The 26365-nt window shown below is 39.9% G+C and overlaps 1 protein-coding gene across 1 annotated transcript; it reads left to right on the plus strand.

The window, feature by feature from the left end:
- The first annotated feature begins 1458 nt into the window (after window positions 1-1458).
- mtnr1al (melatonin receptor type 1A like) lies at window positions 1459-26365 on the plus strand. Its single transcript, XM_042418953.1, has 2 exons — window positions 1459-2313; window positions 24784-26365. The coding sequence occupies exons 1-2, from the start codon at window positions 2019-2021 to the stop codon at window positions 25551-25553; spliced, it is 1065 nt and encodes a 354-aa protein (XP_042274887.1). The 5' UTR covers window positions 1459-2018; the 3' UTR covers window positions 25554-26365.

The raw sequence follows: 26365 nt of genomic DNA on the forward strand, positions 1-26365 counted from the left end.
TATTAAGAAAGCTGTTTCTAAGCTTAAATCAGGCACGAACAACTTCTTGAACTCAAAAACCAAAAGTCACATTGAAAAAACTTCTTCAGGATATGTGTCTGTATGATTAAAGATAAAGGAGCTGTGATAATTTATATATGACCATCATCTCTGTTTTTGACAGAGAGTTTCACACCTCAGATAACACTGGACTCTATGAGACTGTTAGACAGCACTCTCTGTGCTTTTGGGCAATTCATTCAAAAACCATGAGTCCTATTTTAACGGAAGTAGCATTGAATGAGAGAGGACAAGAACAATATTTGTATAAAATGTGCTTGTAGAGTGTAAGATGTGGTAGTAAGATCATAATATGTTAAGATTTTTGATAAAAATTTTCAAGCCTGAACCTTCAGTCTGGGTCTGAACATTCTGTACAATACACGCTAATGTAAAAATCTGAGAAAAAAGTTGAACTGTGATTGTGTAAAAACCACAAAAGATATCCAAAAGCTGAATACAAATTTAATAAATAAAAGTCTTGTGACCCGTTCAAAGCTGAAATGAAGTCTCTAGCTGAAAGTATGTGGAAGTTGTTGAATTACAAAGTGCTGTGGGTTGAAGAGGGTTTGAACACGCCGTCCATTCATTTCAAAGGCAGGAATTTTTTGAAAAAATGCAATAAATTTAAAAGTATAAAAGGTCGAAAAAGGCTGAATACATAAGTGTCCTTAAGGAACATTTTGATAGTTGAATGGTTTATGTAGCTGAAAGTATGGAGAAGTAGAGAGCTTGCAAAAAACGGAAGAATAATGATAAAGATTAGGATAACAATAATTAAATTCAGGCTAATAAAGATCTGAATATGCTGATATATGACAGTTCCTCTAATCTTTTAGGATATAACAAAAAGTTCAAGCTGAGTTCAGTACTGAGAACCAGCGATAGACTATCAGCTCCTCCACACATGTTGGAGGAATGTGAAGGACCGTCCGATGATGCGTTCAGGATGCACCGTGAGGCGCGCATCCGAGGCAGCGAGGGCGCGCGCGGCAACATCATCTGGAAGAGACGATAAGAGGCGCGCGCGCGAGAGAGAGAGAGAGAGAGAGAGAGAGATAGAGAGATATAGTGATATAGATAGAGAGATCATCACTGAAACCGCACAGGTGGAAGCACGACGAGATAAACAGATGTGGAGTCACAATAGAGACATAAAGGATAATAAATGTTAAGACAGAGAGAGAAAGTGAGACTAAAGAGCAAAATAAGCAAATGACATAAAAGAAAGAAAAGAGGAAAGTGACAGAGATACACGCACACACACAACACCACAGCAGTAAAGGCGGAAGAGTAAAGGAGAGAGACGGAGAGAGAGAAAGGGAGAGAGAGAAAGGGAGAGAGAGAGAGAGAGAGAGAGAGAGAGATTGAGAGAGCGCACACGCATCATCGCCGGATGCTATAAGGCGCGCAAACCTCCTCGATGAGCTTTCAGAAGCTCAGAGTTGAAGTTGCTTTCGTCACATGAGAAACTCAGAGCGACAGACCGGCGGCTGAAGCTCAATGAAGCTGGAATCATGAATAACGGAGCGGATTTGTGAATGAACCCTCAGAGTGGAAACATCTCTCCAGCTGCTGCGCGAACGGACGCAGCTCGAACAAATGAACCTGGTGACTTGAGAAGCTTCCGATTCGTAGTTTTGTTTTATTTTCTCCAGTTCAATGGGAAGTAAATGAGATAGATGCCTACTGGAAACCTTTTTTTCTGTGCGTTTCTTGTTCTTAAATGAAGATAGGCTACATTGAGCGTCAATGCGCAGATTTGTAAATATAGTCTATTTTATGTATTCTCTTATACGGGTCAACCTACACGGGTAGACAACAGGACTAATCAAAGTTAAGACTCTACTACTCTCGCAGAAATGTCCTACTATGCCCTGTGTGGAGACTTGGGCTCGTAAGGGACACGTCGCTCCGGTGCCATTGCGCTCAGAGATGCGCACAGCTCCCCGGTGCGCCTAGTCTGACAGCCGTGCGTTATGCTGAATGAACCGACCTTCCGCGACCACCACCCGATGCGACTCGTCGACCCGAGGCACCTTCCGCAACTGATGTCCCTGGAGGACCATGAACCCACCATGGTGGAGGGAACCTTGGTGCCCCGCAACTCCACGCCGGCAGGGGAGGAAGGGGCCCCGGGTCAGCACCACCAGTCCTTCCCCTGGGCGGTGACCCTGCTGGCCGGCGTCCTGATCACGACCATCGTGGTGGATGTTATCGGGAACATGCTGGTCATCGTGTCCGTGTTCAGGAACAGGAAACTCAGGAAAGCAGGTAGAGGTGTTGTACTCGTTACATACTCAACATTATGCGATAAAAAGGAGTTGAAATGAGCTTCCTGTGCTTGATGGAATCATTTTAATCGTTTCCATGATGTTTCTTTAGTAACTGAATGTTTGTGATCATCAATAGTGAGTTTATTGCCACATTTTGGTACTTAACTGTTTTTTCTTGTACTCTAATAGTATCACTATGATGTCTGAATGATATGCTGTAGCTCTTTAAAGTCTCTTGAGATTTTCCTGTAATATTCCAGGTTTAACCTTAAAGAAATTGTTGTAATCATATGATATATTTATGATTATTTTTGATTCCTTTGAAGAATATCACGTTAATATTAGGATATTGTCATTTTGAACTCACAAAACAGATATAGTAGTAGTAGAAGTAATAGTATTACTAGTGGACTAGTGCTCCAAATGCACCAATCCGATCATATTATAGGAGGCAAATACAATATCCTGTTAGTGTCCATTGATAGCGGTGAGTTCTAGGGATGTGAGTGCTTGCTTCTGGGTTATAAATCTTTCTGTTGGTGTAAACTGCAGCTTTTTGCACTTCCCGCTCAATAACTTAACGAGAGCATTAACAGACAACCCTGAGAAGTTATTTTCAATGTTTAGGACTCAAGTTTTTCCATCTTTTCATTTTTCTGTCGCTGCTATGCTGAGCGATTCAAGGAGTTTTTTCTCATGTGTTCCTCAAGGACGCTTTGACAGAACATTTGGCTGCTGCAGACAATCAGACACACAGCGTTTTCTTATGGTTTTATAAAAACACAGCGCTGACAGAAAAACAGGGATAATCCAGACTTGTGGAGGAGTTCTGCAGTGGCAGGCTGGGAACTTTGCCATTTTGGCTTTCGGTCAAGGACTTTTAGAAACTAAAAGTAGTGATGCCACAGTCGGTGACTCACTGTAACTGATGTGCAAATCTGATATTAGCCCCAGACTGATGGACTACGAGCCTTCAAGAGCACCGCTGTGCATAAATAACCTGAGCACTTAAGACTCCTCAAACATACAGAAGGAGGGAAAAATCAATCCACGCTCCTAATTGTTATCTCTCACTCAGCAGCATGCTCCCGTGGAGCCATCTGAAGTAGTAAATATCACATTGAAAACACTTAGTGAAGACACGTGCCTTACTTTGCGCTCATACGACAATATATGAATATTGATGAGTTGGTTTACCGTTTATGATCCTCGCATCCTGCGGCGATGAAGCCTAACTTCCTGTGACGCTCTAGTATTAATATTCCTGGCAAGAGAGTCAGTTCACCGCATCCTCTGTTCCAGTCAGAAGATGTTAGAGCAGCTTGTTTGTGAAAGTTCAAAAGGTTGCCGGGTCAAATCCCAGCTCAGCTGGGAGACTGTGGGTGAGTGGAGGAGGAAGGTTTAAAATCTCCCCTCTGAGCTGCCGTTCACTGAAGCACTTAAGCAAGTGTCTTTATTTATGTAGTCAGAGATCGGCCGGAGGTTTTGTTGGGAAGATCCACTGCAGGGAAATTAACGCCGGTCATCAAATGCTGGTAAATTTTGTGCAAAGCAGGTGAATCTGTCAGCTTGTACATTTACATCAGCACGGTAAAAAATGCTGTACTTAAACATTTCAGTTTTTTTATTTACAGCTTTAGTTAGAATATGTTTCACAATTCAACAACTTGTGGGTGTATGCTTTTTAGCATGTTGTCATTGTTAAATGGTTGTACAGCTGTACATATGAACTGGCCACGGTGCGTTCACATGCTGATGAGAAGTTGTGACATCTGAGAGCTGAGTGTCAGCTGCTGCTGAGCAGAACAGCGCTCCAGTATGATGTTGGCGGGAGATTAAATGTGACAGACGATAGACAAACATGGATGTTGTAAAAGGAATAAAGTCTCACAGTTTTGTCACATTTCTGACAAATGATTTGCATTGAAAATGACTGAGATGCTGCTGAAACACTGGTTATACTGTATGTAACCTAGACATCTATAAAAAAAACTTTTCTTCTAGCCCAGTTTTAACCATGCTGGTTAGACTTTCTGATAACTTTACCTTGTTCAGACGACTATAACTGCTGCGACAGCATGTGGACTTCTTGTCTGCAGAGCGACACGATTACAAAGTGCCCAAAGGTAAAGAACGTACAGAGTTCGTAAGTTAATTATTTTTCTCTCTATCCAAGATAATTTTCCATCACCTGAGTGTCTAAACCTGCAGCCGCCATACTCCTGAGCTCCTGAGACTTGTCATGGTGACAAATCAGCATCGCCAGAAGAGTCGATACGTAAACATCCATATAGTGTCATTCCCTGTAGCTCAACAAGGCTTCAGTCAAAGACGAGTCATTTTTTTCCCCGCTTTTCCAATGAGTGAAAATGTAACAACTGGAAGTGGAAAACGGGATGAGTTGCTCACCTTCTCATTCATCTGAGCTCCCCAACCCGCTCATCCCCCCGTCCTCTCTTAGCTCCCTTTTTTCCCTCCCTCCCTCTTCTTCACTTATCCCATCTTCTCAACTCAATTGATCTCTTCTCTCTCCTATCCTGCCTTTCTCGTCCTTTCCATTTGATTCATTCCTTTACAGTCTTCTCCTCACCTTCCCGCTATCGAGTGTCCTCTCTCTTCTCCCCCTTTAATCACAGTACTCTTGTCTCTCCTCTTCTCCTACCCTGTCAGGTCTCTTGTTTCTTTAATTTTTCCAATTCCACATCCTCTTCGCCTTCTCCTCTCTTTTCCCGCTGGTGAATTATTCTCCTCTTTCCCCCGTTTCACTGTCATCTCTTCCATCCATCTCCTCTCTCTCCATCTGCCCTGTCAGAGACACATTACCTGCTTATTAGTGAAATCCCGTCACAGTCCATCACGTCAGTGTCATCAAAACCGACAGATCACTTTCAATCATAACCTGGACAGATTCAATACATCTACCTGCCCTGCTTGATCTGCGAAAAACACCTGTAAATACAACTCTGTTCATATATTCTGGTGGAATAACAGTATGGAAATATCTGTAACTGTTTACATCTGAAAACAAATGTGTCGCCGTTTCCTGTCTGATTGCTCAAACTCACCGAATTCAACTCATTTACTCCTTGAAACTGAAAACTGTGTCCAGCTGGAAATTCAATTTAATGAAGTATGAATGAATGTGAATGTTTTCATTGATCTCAAGACTGATAGATAAGCGGTTCTTAACCTTTTCAGAGCCAGTCCCGTCTGGATGGTGGAATCCAAAGCAGACAGGAAGTGGGGATTAACTATGGAGTAGAGGTGTCCAGTCTCTTGTTGTACAAGGCACCAGAAGGAAGCTTTCCACCCAGCTGCTACACTAGGGGGAGAGTTAGAAGGTCTATCTGCCAAAATTTCAAGAATGCAGCAGACGTCATTACACAATCCAAGACAGATTTCAGTTGACTCTCCGGCTAGCTGCTAGCGACTGATGATTTTGCTTGGATCGAGGTCGGATCACATTCCCAGCCACAAACGAACGGCTACAGAATTCATTTGGGACCGTATGGAGACCAATTCCTCAAAGGGTCTTAGTGCAGTTCACACCAAGAGGGAAAACAAACTAGAGTCTGATTTAACCGGATTAAATAAAGCAGCCCTCGGTGCTTAGACTGTAGAAAAACATGGGAGAGGCATCCTGTAACATGACTTGTGACTAACATGACATGACTTTTAGCTATTCTGTGAGTATTTAGAGTGAGAAACTCAAAGTCGGGCACTGAGGTGGAGCTGAGTTAGATCAGTGATTGTGGCTGTTGAGTCTTGAAACCTGAGAGCCAACTATTGAAACAATCATGTTTAATTAAAATGGGCAACAAGACACATACACAGAAGTAAAATTAACTGTTAGAACAGTGTCTTCATGTTGAAGAAACCCAACGAATTTGTATTTTAGAGAGACATTTGAGGGGTTTGTGCTCTTTTTGGCTTCTGATCACTGAAACCAAAACAATAATTTTTACAAAAGTGTTAAGCGTAGGACAAAACGTATTTTTGTGTTACAGATATTTTCTACCTTCCTTGTTATTGTCTGCTTATCTGCTGATCCCTTTAGTGTGTCCCCCAGGTTTACAACTTCTGCTTTAGAAAAGTCTTCAAACCTGCATTAAGTGATGTTTTGGCCACTTTGGGGCAGCAAAAACTTGTTAGCAAACGGTTAAGGAGCAACATTATCATTCATTAGGAGTCGAGTTTCTGTCCACCTGGCTAATGTAAGTTCAATATTCACTCTCTTTTAGCTCTTGTTTTTGCTCTCTACCAACTCCTGAGGGAAATATCTGGCTCTTTAGCTGCTAAATGCTCCACTATGTTCACCAGCTAGTCTACAGCTAACTGTGTCTGTTTGCTGTTTGGTGCTGAGCATTCAATGAAACTAATACTTATGAGATAGTGATGTAACCGACCTGCACACTGGTATTTAACATGTTTTTTTTTCTCTTCCCGAAAACAAATAATTTTTAAAATATTTGTATGAAACTAATATTCGTAAAAAAAAAAAAAAAAAAAAAAAAAAAAACACTATTTGTGCTTTGCCGGATAACGTATTTGTATTCGGGCACACCCCTACTTCCTATAACTGGAAATCCACCTTTTTTATCATCTCAAAAGGATAAAGCATTTTGTCAGTGGGAAAATGCAGGAATATAAACAATTGGAGATTTATATTCAGGCGGAACGTTTGTCTCATTTGATCAGCTACAACAAAATGTTTGGCTTCCATACAGTCACTTTTTTAGATTTTTACAACTAAGGAATTATATACACTCTAATCATTATAATTATGAGAAAGCCTCAGCTACTATTTTAGAAAGATTTCTGAATCCGTATGCAAATTCCAGCAAGACACTGACATAATTCAATACACATGTTTACAATATTTTGTGTCCCCTTCTATGTCTGCATTAAAAAAGGAATGGAAAAAAAGGGTTAGGAGTCGAAATATCAGAAGAAATTTGGCAATCAAGCATAAAAAAGATCAACTTAGATTTAAATAACTCTACACATTGCCTGATTCACTGATTGTATTATTCCAAAACAAAACTACATAAAATGTGTCTTGAGTATAAAATAGAACAGGCAGATCTCGTGCATAGTTTGGCAGCTGCTCGAAATTACTTAATTATTAGACTAATATGTTCAATATCTTTATCTAGATTTGTTTAAAAGAGATATTGACGTAGACTTTCTCCTAATAATTCTGTGGACATCGGAATCAATATCAGCATTGATTAAATCACAACAACTTCTTTTGAACTGGAATAAAGAAGTTGTTCCCACAGCTGATTAATTGGATGAATGGACTTACTGACATACTACACATTGAAAGAATAAAGTATGTTGTAAAAGATAAACTTGCTATATGTTATCAAATTTGGGAGCCTTTCCTTGGTTTTTTGGGGAGGTAGTTAATTTTCTTAATGTATTTGTTTAATCTTACATGTATTTATGGATTTTATTTATCACATGCGTGTATATATACAAAACTTGGGTGTGTATTTGTATATCCGCACTAGTTTTACCCTTCAATGGTAAAAATAAACAGCATTCTGATGTACGAGTGACTGTCCAGGTGGGTCAGGGTTGAGTGGAGTGCCGTGGAGATGGTGTCTCCTGTTGACCTGTTGCAGCAGTAGGCAAACTGGTGTGAGTCCAGTGTAGCAGGCAGACAAGATTTCAAGTGTGAACAAACCAGTCTCTCGAACCACTTGGCAATGATGGGGGTGAGTGCGACGGGACGGAAGTCATTCAGGGTCAGTAGCAGTGGGGTGCTTTGGCATTGGTTCGATGGCGGTGGTCTTGAAATTTGTGGGGACAACTGCCTGGTGTACTTGTGGGAGCAGAATCAATGTGAGATGGTCAGACTGTCCCAGATGGTGGGGGTGGAGGGGTGTGAGTTTGTAGGCATCAGCCACACTGGTGTAAACATGGTCCAAAGTTTTATGTTCGCTTGTGGTGCAGGAGACATTCTGATGAAACTTTGGAGGAACAGATCTCAAAGTGCAGTCCATCTGGGTGCATGATCTGCAAGCTTGCAAATAGCAGCACAAAGTTCTTCCGTGGTCACTTTTGAATTAGCTTCAGAGGGACATAAACACATAAAAGCAGCAACAGTGCAATGAAAATGCACGTCGAGGGGTCTGCACTTAATAATCAGGTAATCCAGATCAGCAGAGCAGGGGTTATCAGCAATGACAGAGTCTGAGCACCATGTTTTGTTTACATAAATGCATACGCCACCACCGTTGCTTCTACTTGAGGCTGCTGCTGCTCTGTCAGCCCTGAAGACAGGGCGCCCCTCCATGTCCACCACGCTGTTTGGAACATTGTTGCTGATCCATGTTTCTGTGAAGAAACATGTGAGCGTCCAGATCTTTAGCTCCTCCAGCTTGTTCACCAGAGACCGCACATTGATGCTAGGTAGCACTGGCTGGTGTGGCTTAGCCCACAGGCCTCTGTGCTAACTTTGTTTATGGTCTCGTCACCGACACCGGCTGTTGGGATGAATGGATCGTTTGGTTTCGGTGTCCTTCCCAGCTCTGGAGGTAACTGGTTGAAGACGAAAGGATAATCCAGAATGAAGTTTGTGCAGCGATGATTAATATCCAGTAGTGTCTGTCTGTTGTATCTGAGATTTGCACAAGTGAACTGAGTGAAAACACAGGAGACAGTTAGGTGAATAAACACCATATCGCAAAAACCGGTGAGACACTGAGCCTCGTGATGTGTGTGCGCTGCCATCTTGTCCATCTTAGCAACAAAGACTACAGAACGGACGGACGTTTGTGGGCATGTGTGAACAATCTGACGTCATCATGAGGAGGAAGTAGAGGCAACATTGCAAACGAAGCGTTCAGAGCAGGCTGAAGCCCTGACCTTTGACTTTCATTTCGCATTTTTACATACATCACATCGAGTTTTGGACTATGTTTAACACCTGGCATCATAACAGTATAAAAATACATTAAAAAAAACATCATGCTACAAAAAGCATGATATGTCCCCTTTAAAAGGATTTCCTTTACATTCATGTGAAATGTCAGCAGCTCCACACAGATGGAATATGGTCTGTTTTAAGCTTTGGGATGATGGATGATGCCACTCTGCATCATGCGACGTAAAGCTGAGCAGATGGCTGTTCTCTGGGTGCTGCACTGAATCCTGAAACAACCGGTCTGACAGCTGGAAACCAGCAGGAAGGGGAGGGGGGAGGAGGTGGGGGGGGGTCTGCTCTGAAATACCACCCACAGAAGGGATTTGCTGGTAAAATAAGCTCACACTTCTTCTTTGACCTTCATTATCATCTCAACATCTCAAGACACACCAGAGTTTATTCTGAGGAACGCTGATGGCTCTCAATGAGCCCCAAAGCTCTCAACTAATCAAACTTGTTATGTAAATCTGTGAACTCTCTGCAGAAGGTGGCAACGACTTTCACACAGTTCATAACTATTAGTGATGACTAGATAAGGAACATACATGGGCAAACATTCATACAAAAGCTTTAATTAGAGTTGAGGTTTAGTAGAAGTTTCCCAAATCTGACATTCATCATGCTACTTAGCTTTCAGCATTTTTAAGTATCTAAAGTTATACACAACATAACTTGATATTTAAAACAAATCACAGACTTATTTTAGGTCTGTAATCAGTTTTTTTTTTGTTTTCTGAAAGGCAGAAACACTACAAATTTGAGTAGTAACCTAAATAATGTTCATAACAGCAGCATACTGTCAGTTATTCACAGCTGTTATGCTGATAAGATCAAAATAGTGAAATCCTTAAACCTGATTTTTCACCCACTTGGTGGAAACAGTCCAACATTTAGTCTCTTTGCTCTATTTATGCTCTCTGTCAACTCCTGAGGGAGATATCTGGGTCTTTAGCTGCTTAATGCTCCACTGTGCTCTCCAGTGAGTCGCTAACTATGTGTCTGTTTGCTGTTTGGTGCTGAGCAGGTAGTGTGTACAGTGGGTTTTTAGGAAAAAAAAAACAGGAAAAACAGCTGCCTGCTGTGGCTGAAAATGACACTATGACAACGCCAAAACAGTAACGTTACAGCCTGAACAGGTAAACAACGAGCTGATACCTTCCACTCACAACTTCTTAGGGTCTTGAAGAATAAGACGGGTAACAGGAGCAGTTCAAAAATCTCAAAAATTGTTTCCAGTACAGTTCTTAGTTGCTTTATGGTAGAAACAGGCGCCTCATTCCTGTGTCCAAAAGGTTTTCTCGTCAGCTACTAAACTCAATCTGCGTGCAGCTCCGGGATGAAAATTCTTCTTGTGTCTGATTCATCGAAGGGATGCAGAGTCCTAAAGCAACTGAGATTAACTGCCTCTGCTTCTCTAAGGTTTTTCTAATCTTTCGCTGTCCCTATAAGGACATCCTTCATCGGATAACTTGCAAACATGAAGTAAGTCGGGTGAACCTTTAGCATGATGAGGAGACCAAGGTAGTGACATAGAAGCAGCAGCTTTTTAGAAATTGATGTCACACATAATAGGTCTTCAGGGGAAGATGACAGATTTAACTTCCATTTTTCATCTCACTGAATGGATCCTGCTTGTTAACTTTGGATTTTGTTGCTCCAGTTGCTAGACTATGAGGAGAGAAATTCATTGCCTACACACCATAAAACCTTTACAGCTCCAGTTTTGGGTGACTGCACTGCTTGAGCAAGGTCACAGCCGGCAGGAGGAAGAAATAATTATGTACCTCCTTCCTGGGTTTTCAGATAATACACCTGTTAAAAATGATGTGTGGCTCTGGAAAATGATTTTCAACAGCTTTTAAAGCAGGGATGGACAGTCAACAACAACAACAACATGATTTCTTTGATTAGCTTTTGTTCAGTTTACAATCTGTTTGGCCTCATTCATGATTACTGTGCATGAAGCCATGATGCAGTTAAAAGGGGAAATTTTGTGTCTCTATAGAAACAGGATTAGCCCATAAATAATAATACGAGGTTCTTATTAAAACAAGATGGGATTTAAAGAGACTCATTCAGAGGCGCACTGGTCACTTCCTAGAGCCTCCCCTGCCTGTCTGATACTCAACACATGCATTATTTTCACAGTACAGTATATAATAGGACCTGTTACCTTCCACATCTGATGATTTAGTCAGTAAATTAAGATTTATAAACTTTCATTTAGCAATCTGAGAGAAAACAGTGGAAAAAGGCTTCCTCAAAAGGAGTCCCTAAATGCAAATAATAATTTAATATGCTCAATGTCTGCACGAATAGAGGCACTAAATGGCATGAAGAGCACAGAAAAGGTTTGGATCAGCAGCTTCTCTGATTGTAACGTGCTGCTCTTCCAGTAGCATCAAGAGGTTTATGCAAATGTATTTGTAGATGTAGAGAAAAGGCAGGAAATGAGGTGGTAAATACATCATATTCGGAGACAATGAATACAAAATAATGGGATGCTTGAATTGTTGATAAAGAGTATTCAGCATGTTGCATTCAAGCTTAGTGACATTATTAAACACAAGGACAATATGTTGCATAATATATGTAAACACCATTCACACAGAACCTTTCATACAGGATAGTGCTTCACAAATAACTGACAAGCCCATAATAAGACAGAACAAAGGTAGACAGTAAAACAATACAAATGACATAAAATTATGAAAACAGATTTAATAATAATAATAAAATAGAGTGAAATAAAAACTAGATAAAATAGATCACAAAAGAAGGTAAATAAACTTGATAAGACAGGAAAAAAATGCAAATAAATACAATTTTTTTACAACATGAATACTATAAAATAAGCGGATAAAATAAAGTAAATAATGTCTATAAATCATTGTTAATCCAGACTAAATAGGCAGATTTTAAGTTTACATTTAAAGATATCAACATGTCCAGCTGCTCTCAGATCTTCAGACTGTTCCAGCAGCATAAAAGCTAAAAAGTTGCTTCACCAAAAGATTTTTTCTCCCGCACTGTGGAACAACTAAACGACCTGAGGGGCCGTACTGAGACATGCAGGCTGGTGCAAGACCATGAAGAGCTTTAAAAACAAGTAAAAATCATTTTAAAAAACAATACGGAGACTGATGGGCAACCGATATAAAGACTTTAAAAGAGGTTTGGTCTCATCTCTCCATCTGAATAACAACAATCATAACAATAACAATAGCAGTAGCAATAGCCAGGGAAGGATGCCAACAGGACTGCGAAGGACCGCAAAGGCTCGGCCTGCAACCCAGGGTTTCCTGCGAGATGAGAAAGCACAAAAAACTCTGGGGAAAAAGCAAAGTTAGTGACATGCATTGATGTTACAGGAGGAGAAAGGAGCTCGGTGCATCATGGGAAGTCCCCAAGCAGTCTAGGCCTATAGCAGCATCACTAAGGGCTGATCCAAAGCGAGCCTGGCCAGCCCTAACTATAAGAGAGGGTGTCTGCACCCCGGACTGAATCTGGAAGATGGTTCCACAAGAGAGCAGCCTGATAGCTGAAGACTCTGCCTCCCATTCTACTTTTAAAGACTGTAGGAACCACCAGTAAGCTGCATACTGGGAGCGCAGTGTTCTGGTGGGATAATACGGTACTATGAGCTCTTCAAGATATGATGGTGCCTGACCATTAAGGGCTTTGTAAGTTAGGAGAAGGATTTTAAATTCTATTCTAGATAAGATAAGATAAGTAGATGAATCAAATGAATAAAAACAATATGCACAGTATAACTATATACACATATATTACAAGACGGGTTTAGACTAAACAAAATTCCTCAGTGAGCTCATGGGGAGACTCTGTTCCAGGCTGAATATCCATCTTACCTCCGTTTGTAAGAGCTGGCGACTCTTGCTTTTTAGTTCCTGTATTCGTGCACATATTGAACATATTAAATTCTCTTACTTTCTTTTTGATGACCCCCTTCCTTCTTTCTGAGTAAACTTTCTTTGAGTCATCATGTTCTTTTCACATAAAGGAAAAGAGAGTTTTAATGATTCTGTTGTGTTTATGATAGTTGGCTGACTGGTAAGAACTATAACATAAATGAATAATGGCCATGTTGATGTAAATGCATGTTTAAAGGGTTAAAACAGGACAGGTTCAGGCCTAAATGAATCAGATGAGGCTGATCTGCTGTTTCTCTCATGTGCAGAAAACTTTCTGTAAAAAAAAGCTTAATTCAACTTTAGTTTAATGTCCATTTGCAGCCTATAAAAATGCATTTGGAGTGAAATACCTTCATATTTTTTTCTCAAAAATGTATTAAACACACAAATCAGGTGAGGCCAGGCAGCTGCAGCTTCCAACCGGTGAATTTTTCCTCTTTTGCATTAACGCTTTGCTGGATTGATTTACCTGTTTGGTAAATATTGTGACCTGTTAGTGGTGTTTTGCATCATTTTGGATTAAGAATTATAAGTCTGCTGGTTATGATGGTATGTAATGATGAATAATGGTTGATTTGGTACTGTTGTTATGCCATGGGATGAATAAAGAGAGATGAAGTGATCCATCAAAATGAAAGGCTAAAGGCTAAATGGCTAATTTTCCAACAGTCTTTCTCTTTGAAATTTGTGCCCAGTCCACCAACAAGTAGAAATCAACTGGGCTATATGACTATAGACTGACCGCTCAAGAAAAATGACAAAATCAGTCATTTCATGTTCATGGTCGAGTGACAGCGCCCTCTAGCGGGCGTAGTAATGATGATGAGAGCAAAGCATGAACTCAAGCGATGTTATTATATAGCAACAAAGGAAGTTAATACAGGAAATTGTATAACAAAGTGATCATTTTAACCTAAACCACAATGATTCCCTAAATCTAACCCAATGGTTTTTGTGCCTAAACCTAACAAGACCTTAACCACATTGTTGTCGCATCATAAAACATTTATTATTGTATTTTCCAAGGTTTTGGAAGACAAATAATGTTGTTTGGTCGTTTAATATGGAGGACTTGATGATGAATACTGCATTCAGACTGACTATAGGAATGACACCTTGACTTTGTAGCATGAACAGCACTGCTGAGTGATAATTCTACCATTTTCCTTGCAATGATCAAGTTCGATGATAAAACAATTGTTGCCATAACTTTCCAGAGCTGTAAAATCATCTCTAATAGTGTTATAAACAGCTGTGCAGTGTTTTAGCGTCTGATAAACCTTCAGACGTATTGATCCGTAACTCAAACTGGACTTCCTGGATCGTATTCCATCTTCTTGCAGATACCTGTAGCAACACTCAAACTAATGCAGCCTCTAACAGTCTATTACTGTATCTGAACGGTTCAGGTGTCACAAATGTAACTGACTGATAATAGAAGCAACATCAGGCAACTAATTTGTCTTCTTTAATCATATTAAATATTTTTATGTGGTGCTAATATCTGACAAATGTAATCATCGCTGACCTGGACCAACCCGTTCTGTTGTTCCCTTTGAGACACACCAACACAGATGACAAATTTGACACTGAAGCTGTGCACAGTGGACAGATTCTTGGTAAGTTATTAGAAAAACAATCCTTAAAGGTTCAGTTCACCCAAATCATACAAAACAATAACATATTTTTCCACTTATGTCTAGTGGTATCTAGCCATGCAGATCAATTTGAGCTGTTCATCTCTGAGATTTCTGCCTCATACAAATACAATAGAGATAGATGTAATTTCATGAGCATCAGAATCTGTCTGTCTATTACTCTGGATAATTCAAAGACCACAATGTGTACAGTTTTCATTGGAACTACGGTACTCTCTACTGAATGAACACCCTTCTTTTTAAAGCTGTGAGCACCACAAAGTAAATTCACTTCCACTGTATTTGGGTGGAGGCACAACTTTCAGTGGTGGATATCTCTACATCGTGTCACATAAAACCAAATCTGCATGGAAAGATACCAGTAGCAGTTGAAAAATAACAGTATTTTTGTGAGTTTGGGGGACTAACCCTTTCAACCCTTTCACCAAATTTAAGCATTTATATTCATGCTTTGTCATTGCCATAAGTATCACATCTCGCCTCCCTCGCTCCAGCAGAGGAGAGTGGTTACAACAACAGCAACAGGTGGCAGGAAGCTTTACAACCCAGCAAACAACTGCTGTACTGTGAGGCATGCGCTCTGCTGCAGCGTATGACATGAAGTCACATCTTCCCTTTTCCCCTCCCGACATCATGTCTGATGAGCCTGACCTGATCCCAACAACCTGCCCGACCCCATCCTGCTGCAGCGCACCTGCCCGAGAAATCAAACGCTCCGGCGAGCTGCCACAGCGCCATGATTTATTTTGTCTAATTTCCTTTAACTGCTCGGCTAGTTTATCACTCTCTGTAATTCAGACTGTTTTTTTAGAGTCGGAGAGGACACGGCGGCTGCTGCTGGAGGCGCAGACGCATTTCAGACACGACAACCCGCCTCAACTTTAACCTCACAACCCGAAGATCCTGACTCTGAAAAATACATTTTCTTTACAAATGTATTTGCTGCTCTTGGTTCAGTTGTGGGAGTGAAATGTAGAATGTGCGGTTCAATGCACTGCAACCTCATACCCATTAAAATCTTACACCACCTCACATACATCTATATCCTCCTGTACGGTTGAAAGGTGGCTGATGATTCACAGCAGGTACAATAGATTCCATTAGAGACATGTTTTAATCGTGAAAAAAATAATACGCTCCAAAGACTCATATTCTCACCAAAATCTGGATAAATGCATAACTTGGTGTATTAAACTTGAATCCGGTGTTTTGCTTACACAGAACGTAATTGTTTGACTACAGGAGCCAATTGTTAGACTACATTAAGAAAGTAATGGTCCTCAGGGTTGTGAATTGACCTACCTGTGTGGCTTCACGAGGAGTTCCATCTGATTGAACTTTGACCCATGAAATTGCAAGGCTCCTCAGCGTCCAGACAGTTTGAGAGAGAGACTGACCCCTCATATAGGATATATTGTTTCTTTATGTTCTTGTCTTATAACTGCATTGCAAAGTAATAGACAGCAGAGAAGAAGAGATGCTGCCTGGCTGTTAGTGTAAGAACTAGGGATGTGCAGAGGGTCCAGTATTTGTATTTGTATCTGTACTTGTTGAGGCAGCAAAATAATTTGTATTTGTATTCGAATAAAAGTGGAAAGAGGCTTAAAAATCCTGTTTTTGTTTTTGTTTTTATTACGCTTATAATTTTAGAAAATTAAAGATGAAAATTAAAGTGATGTCCAAATTAAGAAACATGCGTCATGTAGCAGGTGGATGTGACTCCCCTCGTTGAGACCTGCTGATAGACGTAACAGCGGAGCAGAGGAGAGACACTGAGATAGCGACTATAACTGACCTGCTGGCTGGTATTTGACTGATTGTTTTTTTCTTCCCAAAAACAAATCATTTTAAAAATATTTGTATGAAACAAATATTCGTAAAAACCCCCACTATTTGTGCTTTGCCGAATAACGTACTTGTATTTGGTTAGTAAGAACAGTCACAGAAGCTAATGACTGTAAGTCAGTTTTCTCGTCATTGGACAGTCGAAGGGTTGCAGAACTGATCTTGTGAGGTTTAATATATATATATAGTTTGTATTGACAGCATTGCATTTATTAAATCTGTGTTTTAATATTTTGAATGAAGAGCTTAAGTTGATTTGAAGCATCAATTTTTGTTTTGTATTATGAAGTCGGACATATTGGAGCTTTCACAAAAATACGTGTTTCCCAGTTGCAATTACAACTTGAAATTCCAACTATAAGCTGGAAACTGGTCATTACAGTAACTTTGATATGACAGATCAGAAAGCCAATCTGACTGTACCTTTAAGTAGGGAAAAAAGATGTGATGTCTCAGGTGCAATGTAGGGAGTAAATGAATACTGAGCAGAGCGCTCACAGGCTGTAAACATGGTATGTAACACTACAGTTTGTTGTCTTGTTCTGTCATTTTGTGCAAAACAGGATAAAGACACATATCTAGAATAATATCTCCTCCATTTTATAACACAAGCTGCAACTTTTACTATTTGGCAACTGCCCAAATCTGTAGGTAAAGGTTGAACAAAGGGGAACTTTGTTCAACCAAGGAAATGCTCTCCTGATTCGTTCATTGAAGTGAATGAAAGATAGAGTGAATATTTGTAGGGACTGGTGCAAATGTGACTAAGCTTTTGCATAAACAAGCTTGGTAGTCTGACAGTAGTTGTGTATTTTTGCCATATTTTGAAATGGACCATGCTGCAGGAGAGGTTGTTGGATGTTATATGCCTTTTTCTGCCATGAAATCTGTCCATAAACAATAATTTATTGCAACTGACTCAAGCCCAAGCTGAGCGGAGAGAGTTAGATAATCAAAATATAGATTTCAGGTTGAATATCTCTTTAAACATGACTTAAAAACAAGAACTCATTAGCCTTCCTAGTTTACTCTCAGCTTTCTCATCAGTTCTGTCAATGCCTGTTAACAATCACTTCACCAATTACTGAAGCCAGCCATTGATCAAAGGCTGAGAAGCTTCACTTGCCTCTTGCTCGCAGCAGCAGCAGCAGTAGCAGCAGCACAGATGTTCTGCTGATGCAAAGAAACATGCTGGTTGTCATCAGCTCTGATGTTTCAACAACTGTTTTTCTGAGATTTAAAGTGGAAATAGACAACTTTTTTTTTGCTTTAACTTATCATTATGAAGTATATGTTGATTGCACGGGTAATGGCTGTAGAATAATGACACCATCAGCATTTAGATTGATTCCCTATAAGCTCCACTTTCACTATGCAATTCTGCCTGCCACTCTGTATGATCTCCCGGGAAAATGAAGGCTTGATTCACAACCGCTGCACAACCAAAAGAGGAAACAGATAGAGCTGTATGGGAGCTTTAGAGCTTTACAGATAGAGTTACGTTTTTTTTTCTTTGATTTTAAAAATTGTCCATTGTTATTTTCTTTTCATTTTATCTGGATTTTATATTGTATGTATTTTGTGTTAATGTGGATCCCAGGAAGAGTAGCTGTTGCCCAGTGTAATGGCCAAACTATGCTATATGATAAAGGTGGAATATTGCACAGGCAAATCCGATGACACACTACTTATGTCTGTGTACACTACGTATACTACCTGAATAAACTTGTCTTTTGATTCCTAGAGGGCTTTTTTCCCGTTAGCTAAACTACCAGTCAATGGACAGAAACTATGTTAGAACATCTCCATTGTGCAGTTTCTTTCATTTTGTAAAAACATAAACATGCTACCAACTAGGGGTGTGCTGGAATATAAATACATTATTCAGCAAAGCACAAATAGTGGGTTTTATACAAATATTTGTTTCATACAAATATTTTAAAAATTATTTGTTGGGGGTGTTCCCCAGAGATAAAGTTGTGCTACTGACACAAGCAAAGTGCTCCCATAACCTGTTGTTCCCCTTCTCCTTTCCACAAAGTTAGGTTGTAAAAAATAGGCAATAAATAAAAAGTGCAAACCAATAATTGCCTTTGAAGTTCCTCCCTACATGTTACATGCTGTGCTGTCTCTGTGTTGTGGGTGTATAAATAGGTAGAGGTCTGTCTGCAATGAGGCGATGAGTAAAGTTTTAGCTCAGCAATCAGCGCAGTCGTCTGATCTGGGAGACTCCAGTTCAAGGCCCAATGTGGGGACCTCCTTCATAAGGTAGTTTATTCATGAACACTTATTGTAACACTTTAATTTTCTAAAATTAAAAGTGTCTTTAATTTAATTTAATTTAATTTTCTAAAATTAAAAGTGTCATAAAAACAAAAACAGGACTATTTCCACTTTTATTCGAATACAAATACAGATACAAATAATTTTGCTGCCTCAACAAATACAGATACAAATACAAATACTGGGATCTCTGCACATCCCTATGACCAACCCAGTTCGCTTTTCTCAACACATACTAAAGAATTTCTATCTGTTTTCATGTCTCCATTATAGACTAAACTAAACTCATGTTTTTTTTCCTAATATTTTCTTCAAATGTTACTCCTCCCCGACACCAACCCCTGCTGTAGTTACTTGTTTGTGCAAAGCAATAATGTTATTCAAACTATGTTATTACTATGCAACACAATATAAAATAGTGAAAATTTAAATTTACCTTTTCAGTAAACATGCCTCTTTCTTCTTGCTTATTTCCAAAGTAGTGTTGATGATTTCTTCACTGAGTGACACTGAGTAAAAAAACAGAAAGCGATCTGGTTGTCTTTGTGAAAGCGGCACAAACAATAATATCACTTGGAAACGCTTAGGGGCGGGAAGTTGAAAAGTTGTCTGTTTCCACTTTAAGTACGACTGTGCTTCTTGGATTGAATAGTGTTAGTGTTATATAGTGTTATCAAAAGTTGGTCAGATTCTTAGACTTGTTTACTGATTCTTCAAATGGGTATTTTCTGATTTAAATCAGGAAACTTCCCCAAAGTCAGGTTTTGTATGGGCACTGATATTTATACTCAGCCCTAGAGTTTTTAATAAAGTAATTTTGTTGGCCTAAAATGAAGTACACTGGGTCTGAACATACTAGAAACAGCCTGTAAAATAACATAATGCATATGTTTTTAATTACAGAATGTAAACTTGCCCAAAGTTGGTAAAAAAAAAATCACATAAAAAAGGAATAAGGACATGATCTTACTGTCCCCAGTGGTAGCTACTAGGAACTGTGCAGAGAGCCCAGTATTTGTATTTGTATCTGTATTTGTTGAGGCAGCAAAATTATTTGTATTTGTATTTGTATTCAAATAAAAGTGGAAAGAGACTTAAAAATTATCTTTTTGTTTTTATTACGCTTATAATTTTAGAAAATTAAAGTGATGTCCAAATTAAGAAATATGCGTCATGTAGCAGGTGGATGTGACTCCCCTCGTTGAGACCTGCAGAGGAGAGACACTGAGATAGCGAGTATAACTGACCTGCTCACTGGTATTTGACATGTTTTGTTTTTTTCTCTTCAAAAACAAATAATTTTAAAAATATTTGTATGAAACAAATATTTGTATAAAATCCACTATTTGTGCTTTGCCGAATAACGTATTTGTATTCAGACACACCCCTAGTAGCTACAGCCCTGTGCTGAGGAAATATAAACTAATGGCTTCAGTATTGGCTAATATAACCTTATTAAAACTCCCGACTCCAGTTTTATAACCACCAACTCCTATGTCTTTAAATTATTCCGGTATGATCCAGAAATGTCAGTTGACAGTTGTGTATGTATAAAAAAGTGTCTGTTTCTATTTAGCTGTTAGCTGCAACTCGATATCTACCTGTCTGTGTGTGACAGCAGTGTTTGCTGTTGTACTTGAATAAGGTACAAACAGCAGCAGCAGCAGCAGCAGCAGTCAGAGGTGCCTCCAGGATCAGAAACACTGGCGTTGAACACTCTCACACTGCAGAGGGAAACAAACAAAACACACCAGCAGAGAGAAGGAACGAAGCCAAGACTCTCACTTCAAAACAGACTCTCTGCGGTTACACGATGCTCGATCACGCTGGAATCTGTCCGTCTGTGTGGGACACGCTGTTACAAACACAGTAAGCTCCTTCTACTGAACAGATGATCTGATTAGATTTTGGAGTGACTCACTGCATAAATTTGCATCTCAATGTGGAAAAACCGATGTCTTTGAAACTACCGTAACTTCTCAGTGCGTTCAAGAGGCAAAGATCACATCGTGTCGACATGAATGTTCCCTAATTAATTGATCATTTGTCTTAATGAAGAGCTAATTAGCATAACCGGTTGTATTTAATTTATCATGAGGGAGCTTATGTGGCTCTTGTTCACTTACTGTGTTAGTGAGAACTGTTAAAGGACTGGTTCACTATTTTTCAAGTGTGTCTTAAACCAGCAGTCAGGTGTCCATATTAACAGTGAAAGAGGTTTCCCTCGCTGTAATCATTCCTCCTGTTCATACTGGATGTTAAAAATCCCCTTCAAAGAGCTTTCAATGTAAGTGATGGGGGCCAAAATCCACAGTGTGTCCACACTGTCATTTAAAATTGATGTGAAGCTTATATGAGGCTTCAGCAGTCTGAGTTAGTCATATCAAGTGGATATCTGACACATTTACAGTCTTTTTAGCATCAAATTCCATCTTTGTGTTTCCTTTTTTAGCTGCGGTGGAAGTATAGTAACAGAAAGAGGGACCTTGGCACTAAAAATACTGTAACGTTGAAAGATATCTACTTGATTTGACTCATTCAGACTCTGAAGCTTCATATTAGCTTCAATAAACTTTTAAATACACTTTTACACAGGAGGACTGTGGATTTTGTCCTCCATCACTTCCATTGTAAGTGCATTATGAAGGGATCTTCTAATGGTCAGTATGAACAGGAGGAATGATTACAGCAAGAAAAACATGTTTGAAGACAGACTTGAACCCGTCCTTTGATGCTAAATTAATATTCTGTTCACCTTATTATCATCAACTTTATTATGGGAGCAGCATATTAATAAATGATATTCAATAATAAATTTATTTTGAATATGTGGGCATTGAACCATCTTAAATATGTCATCCTGCTATCTATCTATATATGTTACTGCTGTGCTTTTACTTAAATTGTATGCTTTTAATTAGATTTTCCATGCTGTTGTGTATATTTACATTGTGGTATAGTTACTTTAGCATCAGGTGAGACTTTTCCCACTCATGCTAACAGACAGAATACATACTGGCATATGAAGATACATCTGCACATTACAGATGCAAACTGAGGCCATGAGCACAGCTGACACTTCTATCAGGAGCACCTTCATGTACCATGAATCTCTACGTTCACAGCATAAACGTCTCTAATGAGACCAACTCTGACACTTCTTAATGTCTTCCTCAATCACTGAACTAAACAGGGAATAGAACCTCTAACCTCAGCAGCATTTCTCTTCCTCGCCTATTAACATGCTTGCATGAGAGGGAGAGGGGAGGGGGAGGATATTGTTGGGAATTGTTGTAAAGGGCAAATGCAGTAATAAAGACAGAACCACAGACTAACACATATTGACTGGTGGTTAACAAGTCCCCTGTCTCTCTGCTCCGAGCCACAGCTCTTCCCTAACTAGCCTTCTGCGGCATGCAGGAGACAAAGAGTTGTTGTGCAGAATATTAATGATGAGGCTCTTTCATAATGAAGATGGAATCGAGGGGTGATAAATACTGAATGGTGCAGGTACAGCAAATTGTCATTAACAATGCCGGAGTTTACAACCACATTCCTCCCAGGGGTGAAAATGGAGGCGCACTGATAAAACCGTCCTCCCAAACGTATCCCGTACAGCAGAAACTGTGGGTTTTTACCACGCAAAAGCTTTCACACACGCTCAGTTATAGTCAGCTGAGCATCTGCAGAACCCAGAGTGTGAGATTTTGATCTAGATGTATTAAAGTTAAAGGATGGGTTTACAAATTTTACCTTAAAACCTTTGTCAGGAGTCCAAATGAACATTGAAACATGTTTTTCTTGCTGTAATCATTCCTCCTGTTCATACTGAGCATTAGAAGATCCCTTCATAATGCACTTACAATGGAAGTGATGAGGGACAAAATCCACAGTCCTCCTTCTGTGCAAAAATGTATTTAAAAGTTTATCTGAAGCTAATATGAAGCTTCAGCGTCCAAATGACTCAAATCAAGTAGATACCTTTCAACATTACAGTCTTTTTAGTGCCAAAGTCCCTCTTTTTGTTGCTATACTTCCACCAACTCAACTGGGAAACACAGTCAAATGATCCAATACTTCACCTAAAATCAAAGATTAGAGAAAAAGTCCAAAAACTGAGAACCCCCATTAATCAGCTCACGACCCCTCAGATTCATCTGGTGACCCTTTGGAGGGGCCCGACCCCTAGGTTGGGAACCACTGGACTAAACTAGCTAACTGTATATATAAAGTAGTTGAAACTAGCTCCACCTCCAGCAGCTACAACAGTAACATGCTGCTCTAACACTGATGCTTCACTATTAATAATCTAATGATGTCATATATAATAATATATCCGTCAGAGGGACCAAACCACTACTTTTACCACTTTAATAACATTTTGCTGCCAGTATTAGTACTAAATACTGCATATTTGAGATAGAGAACCGCCTGCCATACTAATGCAGGAGAGACACACAACAGTTTCATAAAGGGAGTTTGGTATAATGGCTAAAATGGTGAGAAAATATAATTGAAATGCAGCTGGGTTTGCTCAGGGCGACAGGTAAATGTTAAACTCTTAAATATGGCCTTTAAACTTAATTTTCCCATATGGGAGACCTTTACAGCACATCAGCAGAGTGAGAACTTCTTTTATTGTCAAAGCCTCCAGTGTATGACTGAGCAAAGAGCTTAAAAACTTGGAATAAACTAAAATCTAACGTGGCTGGCATACAAACGAGTGTTGACTCCTTTCCCAGGGAACAATAATACTCCATCATTTGGACGAAGTGTGTGTTTGTGAGAGATCCGAAGCGGCTGTAGTCGATACTGATGATGGTGCGTTCCTCTGAATGTGTGCATGAATAGCTTTGGATAGTTGTATTCATTATCTTGTGATGATGGTGGACGCGTTAAAGTGGAAGAAATGAGGTTTGGAGAGTTTAATGATCCAGATGTTATTACAGTGAAGTTTGCTGGTTTCCTTCAGTCTAACGTCTTGTCCCTGATCAGAGTTGTTCCGAGCTCCCGGTGTGTTTATGTTCTCCTTTGTTCTGCTGTTTTTATTTGGTGTTGTTTTTACGTTCGCTTACTACAAATGATGCGAGCCGCCATATGCCACACGAATACCTCACTGTGTTTTGTCTCCTTTGCTATTAACAATATAATCTGATACGTAAGAGGTTTTGTATGTTTGAATCAGAAGCTATAAGAAAAAAAGTGTGTAAACTTCACACAACTACAGCTATTATACTGTATTTGCCTTACTGATTAATCTATTGATTGTTTTTAGGCTACTATGAATAAATGAGTGGTTTAGTCTTTGTCCATCAGAGATTCGCAGAGCCCGAAGTGACGTCTTCAAACGTTAACAACACCCAAAGATATTCAGTTTACAATGACAAGAGAAAAGCAGCAAATTGTTTCATTTGAGAAGCTGAAACCAGAGAGTGTTTTGTGTGTTTTTTGCTTGATAAATGACAAGCGAATTCATTAATTATTATCACAATTGTTTGATGAAAAATTCTCTGATATCAGAGCTTGCACCAACATCAAGACAATGAAGCACTTAATTTGATGGATTACCTAATTTACACAAGAAAGGATGGAAGAAAATCATATTTACAGCTTATGCTCCTCACTAATGTAGATGCAGTTTGTACTTTAACACCGAAAGTTCTCTACATTCTCCTGCGTGTACACATGGAAAGTTTTATTGCTCCGTTGTCGAGCTTAAAGAGCCCCTTCATGTTCCACTTGGAATAGTAATGAGTCTGAAATGCTTGCACATATTCTATCTTTCTTATAACTTTATGCCTCCTCTCGCTCTGCAGGAAACGCCTTTGTGGTGAGCCTGGCCCTCGCTGACCTGGTGGTGGCCATCTATCCCTACCCGCTAGTCCTGACCGCCATCTTCCACGACGGCTGGATCGCCGGCTACATCCACTGTCAGATCAGCGGCTTCCTCATGGGCCTCAGCGTCATCGGCTCCATCTTCAACATCACGGGCATCGCCATCAACCGCTACTGCTACATCTGCCACAGCCTCAAGTACGACAAACTCTTCTCCAACAGCAACACCATGTGCTACGTCGTGCTCGTCTGGGCGCTCACCATCCTCGCCATCGTGCCCAACTGGTTTGTGGAGTCGCTGCAGTACGACCCGAGGGTTTACTCCTGCACCTTCGCCCAGTCGGTCAGCTCGCTGTACACCATCACGGTGGTCGTGGTGCACTTTATCCTGCCGATCGGCATCGTCACCTACTGCTACCTGCGCATCTGGATCCTCGTCATCCAGGTGAGGCGGAGGGTCAAGCCGGACTCGCGGCCGAAGATCAAACCGCACGACCTCCGCAACTTCCTCACCATGTTTGTGGTGTTTGTGCTCTTCGCCGTCTGCTGGGCGCCGCTCAACCTGATCGGCCTGGCGGTGGCGCTGGACTCCAGGCTGAGCCGGGCCATACCGGAGTGGCTTTTCACGGCCAGTTATTTCATGGCGTACTTCAACAGCTGCCTCAACGCCGTTGTCTACGGCGTCCTGAACCACAACTTCAGGAAGGAATACAAGAGGATCGTCCTGATCATCTTCAAGTTCCACTGCTGAGAAAAGACGCTGAGGGAAGGGTGGAGGTCGGGGGTTATTTTTACTTTTATGTGACAAGAGAAGTCAATTGAAAAAGTGATGAAAGGAAGAATTTGACCTTGACAAAGACTTTGACAAACTTAGTAATGAAAGGAAAAAAAACTAATAAAGGTAGAAAGAAGAAAGAAAAACACTGTGTATGGAGGAGGAAAAAAAGAAGAACTTTAATAGCTCAAAGTGTGAAGGGCAGAGACAAAATGAAATAAATGATGCCACACTGAGAGTTATCAGTGATGCCTTCAGGGAAACTGAGATAAAGAGAGACTGGGAAAATGCACAGAGAGAGAGAGAGAGAGAGAGGCAGAGAGTTTAGGATTAACTCTTTACTTGGTGACGTGTTTCATTGTGACTTTCTCTTTAAAGAAGTCATGAATAAATTACTTATCTTTAAAGCAACTTCATACATATATTTGATGTTGGATTCTCCAAACATTGTGACCATCTCCCTCATCTTGATGCATAAAATCCTTCATGAAAGACACAAAAAATCTCAGCTACTCTGATTTTTTTATTTTATTATAAAGGACCGTTAACGTCAACGCTGATTTCTGATTGTTCACAGAGGAGAAAACTGACTGATGGTGGTTTCAGAACGGAGACAAAGATGTTTACAAAAAGAAATTTATTTATATAGATAGAATAACAAATTTGTGCTCTTTAGGAATGTTAAGTAGTGTGATGTACTTTTGAATAAAAGTGGTTTTAAAAAAGGTGCAACATGCACGTTTCCAAGCATCAAGACGAACCTTCAGACATCAAATGTTAAGATTCAT

The sequence above is a fragment of the Thunnus maccoyii genome, chromosome 8 (assembly GCF_910596095.1).
Source record: "Thunnus maccoyii chromosome 8, fThuMac1.1, whole genome shotgun sequence".
In the NCBI taxonomy this organism is placed as follows: domain Eukaryota; kingdom Metazoa; phylum Chordata; class Actinopteri; order Scombriformes; family Scombridae; genus Thunnus; species Thunnus maccoyii.

Coding starts and splice junctions, on each gene's coding strand:
- mtnr1al (XM_042418953.1), top strand. CDS start 2,019: ATGCTGAATGAACCGACCTTCCGCGACCACCACCCGATGCGACTCGTC. Junction 2,314..24,783: donor CAGGAAACTCAGGAAAGCAG/GTAGAGGTGTTG, acceptor CTCGCTCTGCAG/GAAACGCCTTTGTGGTGAGC.